Source organism: Penaeus vannamei, chromosome 20 (assembly GCF_042767895.1).
Source record: "Penaeus vannamei isolate JL-2024 chromosome 20, ASM4276789v1, whole genome shotgun sequence".
Taxonomy (NCBI): domain Eukaryota; kingdom Metazoa; phylum Arthropoda; class Malacostraca; order Decapoda; family Penaeidae; genus Penaeus; species Penaeus vannamei.
In genome coordinates this window covers 2,889,886-2,892,385 of record NC_091568.1, presented here as the reverse complement: position 1 = coordinate 2,892,385, position 2,500 = coordinate 2,889,886, and the positions used below count along the sequence as shown (strand labels likewise).

The 2,500-nt window shown below is 59.0% G+C and overlaps 1 protein-coding gene across 21 annotated transcripts in view; it reads right to left on the bottom strand.

Moving 5' to 3' along the window:
• The window catches only part of SLO2 (slowpoke 2), a 585,082-nt gene that overhangs the window by 65,816 nt on the left and 516,766 nt on the right, over positions 1-2,500 (bottom strand). For all 21 annotated transcript variants that reach the window (XM_070134672.1, XM_070134684.1, XM_070134679.1 and 18 more), the window contains one exon: positions 1,242-1,395. In XM_070134672.1, the coding sequence (XP_069990773.1) occupies positions 1,242-1,395 (154 nt within the window). The remainder of the gene's footprint in view (positions 1-1,241; positions 1,396-2,500) is intronic.

Genomic DNA, 2,500 nt, shown 5'->3' with positions numbered 1-2,500 from the left:
GCAACATAACCACAACATAAGACACACTTCCAACATAACCACAACATAAGACACACTTCCAACATAACCACAACATGAGACACACTTCCAACATAACCACAACATGAGACACACCAGCAACACGCCCCCCCCCCCCCCCTCCCCCTGGCATATGCGGAACAACATACAGTAAAACACAGACAGAACACATGGCCATAACATAAGACACACTGGCAACATAACCACAACATAAGACACACTTCCAACATAACCACAACATGAGACACACCAGCAACACACAACCCACGCCCCCCCTCCACTCCCCCTCCCCCTGGCAACATAACCACAACATAAGACACACCGGCAACACCCCCCACCCCTCCACTCCCCCTCCCCCTCCCCCTGGCAACATAACCACAACATAAGACACACCATCAACACACAACCCCCTCCACTCCCCCTCCCCCTGGCAACATAACCACAACATGAGACACACCAGCAACCCCCTCCCCTCCCCCTCCCCCTGGTAACATAACCCCAACATAATACACACCATCAACACACAACCCCCTCCACCCCTCCACTCCCCCTCCCCCTGGCAACATAACCACAACATAAGACACACCAGCAACACACAACCCCCTCCCCCCTCCCCCTGGCAACATAACCCCAACACAAGACACACCAGCAACCCCCTCCCCCCTCCCCTCTCCACTCCCCCTTCCCCTCCCCCTGGCAACATAACCACAACATAAGACACACCGGCAACACGCCCCCTCCCCATCCACTCCCCCTCCCCCTCCCCCTGGCAACATAACCACAACACAAGACACACCAGCAACCCCCCACCCTCCCCCCCTCCACTTCCCCCCCATCTTCCCCACCCACAACATAAGACACACCAGCAACCCCCTCCCCCCTCCCCTCTCCACTCCCCCTCCCCCTGGCAACATAACCACAACACGAGACACACCAGCAACCCCCCCCCTCCCCCCCCTCCACTTCCCCCCCCTCTTCCCCACCCACAACATAAGACACACCAGCAACACACAACCCCCTCCCCCCTCCCCCCCTCCCCCCTCCCCTCTCCACTCCCCCCCCCCTCTTCCCCCCTCCCTCCCCCTCTTCCCCAAACCACAACATAAGACACACCAGCAACCCCCTCCCCCCCTCCCCCCTCCCCCTTCCTCCCCTCTTCCCCCTCTTCCCCCCCCCTCCCCCTCTTCCCCTCCCCCCTCTTCCCCCCAAACCACAACACGTACGCGATCATCTCCGAGGGCGACCTCCAGGGTACGTCGTCCAGCTCGTCCTCGCTCTCCCCCGAGGCCTCGTCGCTCCCTCGCTCTTGGCCGGCGATGTTCAAGGTCGACCCCGTGAACATGTCCGGGACAGGAAGGATGGAAGGCCGCCGCGTCTCTGAGGAAGGAGGAAGAAGGGTTAAAGGGAAGAAAGAAGAGAGAGGGAAGGAAGGAGGGAGGGAAGAGAGGAGGGAAGGAAGGAGGGAAGGAGGGAGGGAACAAGGAGGGGGGGAGGGAAGAAAGAGGTAAGGAGGGGGGAAAGAGGGAAGGATGGAAGGCCGCCGCGCCTCTGGGGAAGGAGGAAGAAGGGTTAAAGGGAAGAAAGAAGAGGGAAGGAAGGAGGGAAGAAGGAGGGAAGGAGGGAGGGAAGAAGGAGGGAAGGATGGAGGAAGAGAGAGGGAAGGAGGGAAGAAGGAGGGAAGGAGGGAAGAAGGGAGGGAAGAAAGAGGGAAGGAGGGGGGAAAGAGGGAAGGATGGAAGGCCGCCGCGTCTCTGGGGAAGGAGGAAGGAGGGTTAAAGAGAAGGGAAGATGGAAGGAAGGAAGGAAGGAAGGAAGGGAAGGAAGAAATAAGGAGAGAAGGAGGGAAGGAGGGAGGGTGGAAGGAGGAAAGAAGGAGGGAAGGAGGGAAGAATGAGGGAAGGAGGAGGGAAGGATGGAAGAAAGAGGGAAGGAGGGAGGGAAGAAGGAGGAGGGAGGGAGGAGGAAAGGATGGAAGGCCGCCGCGTCTCTGGGGAAGGAGGAAGGAGGGTTAAAGGGAAGAAAGAAGAGGGAAGGAAGGAAGGAAGAAGGGAAGAAGGGAAGGAGGGAGGGAAGATGGAAGGTGGAGGGAAGGAGGGAAGAAGGAGGAAGGAAGGAGGAGGAAAGGAGGGAAGAGAGAGGGAAGAAAGATGGAAGGAGGGAGGGCAGAGGGAGGGGAGGGAGGGAGGAGGGAAGGATGGAAGGCCGCCGCGTCTCTGGGGAAGGAGGAAGAAGGGTTAAAGGGAAGAAAGAAGAGGGAGGGAAGGAGGGAAGAAGGAGGGAAGGAGGGAAGGAGGGAGGGAAGAAGGAGGGAAGGAGGGAAGAAGGAGGGAAGGAGGGAGGGAAGAAGGAAGGAAGAGAGAGGGAAGGAGGGAAGGAAGGAAGAAGGAAGGAAGAAGGAGGGAAGAAGGAGGGGAGGGAAGGAGGAGGGGAGGATGGAAGGCCGCCGCGTCTCTGGGGAAGGAGGAAGAAGGGTTAAAGGGAA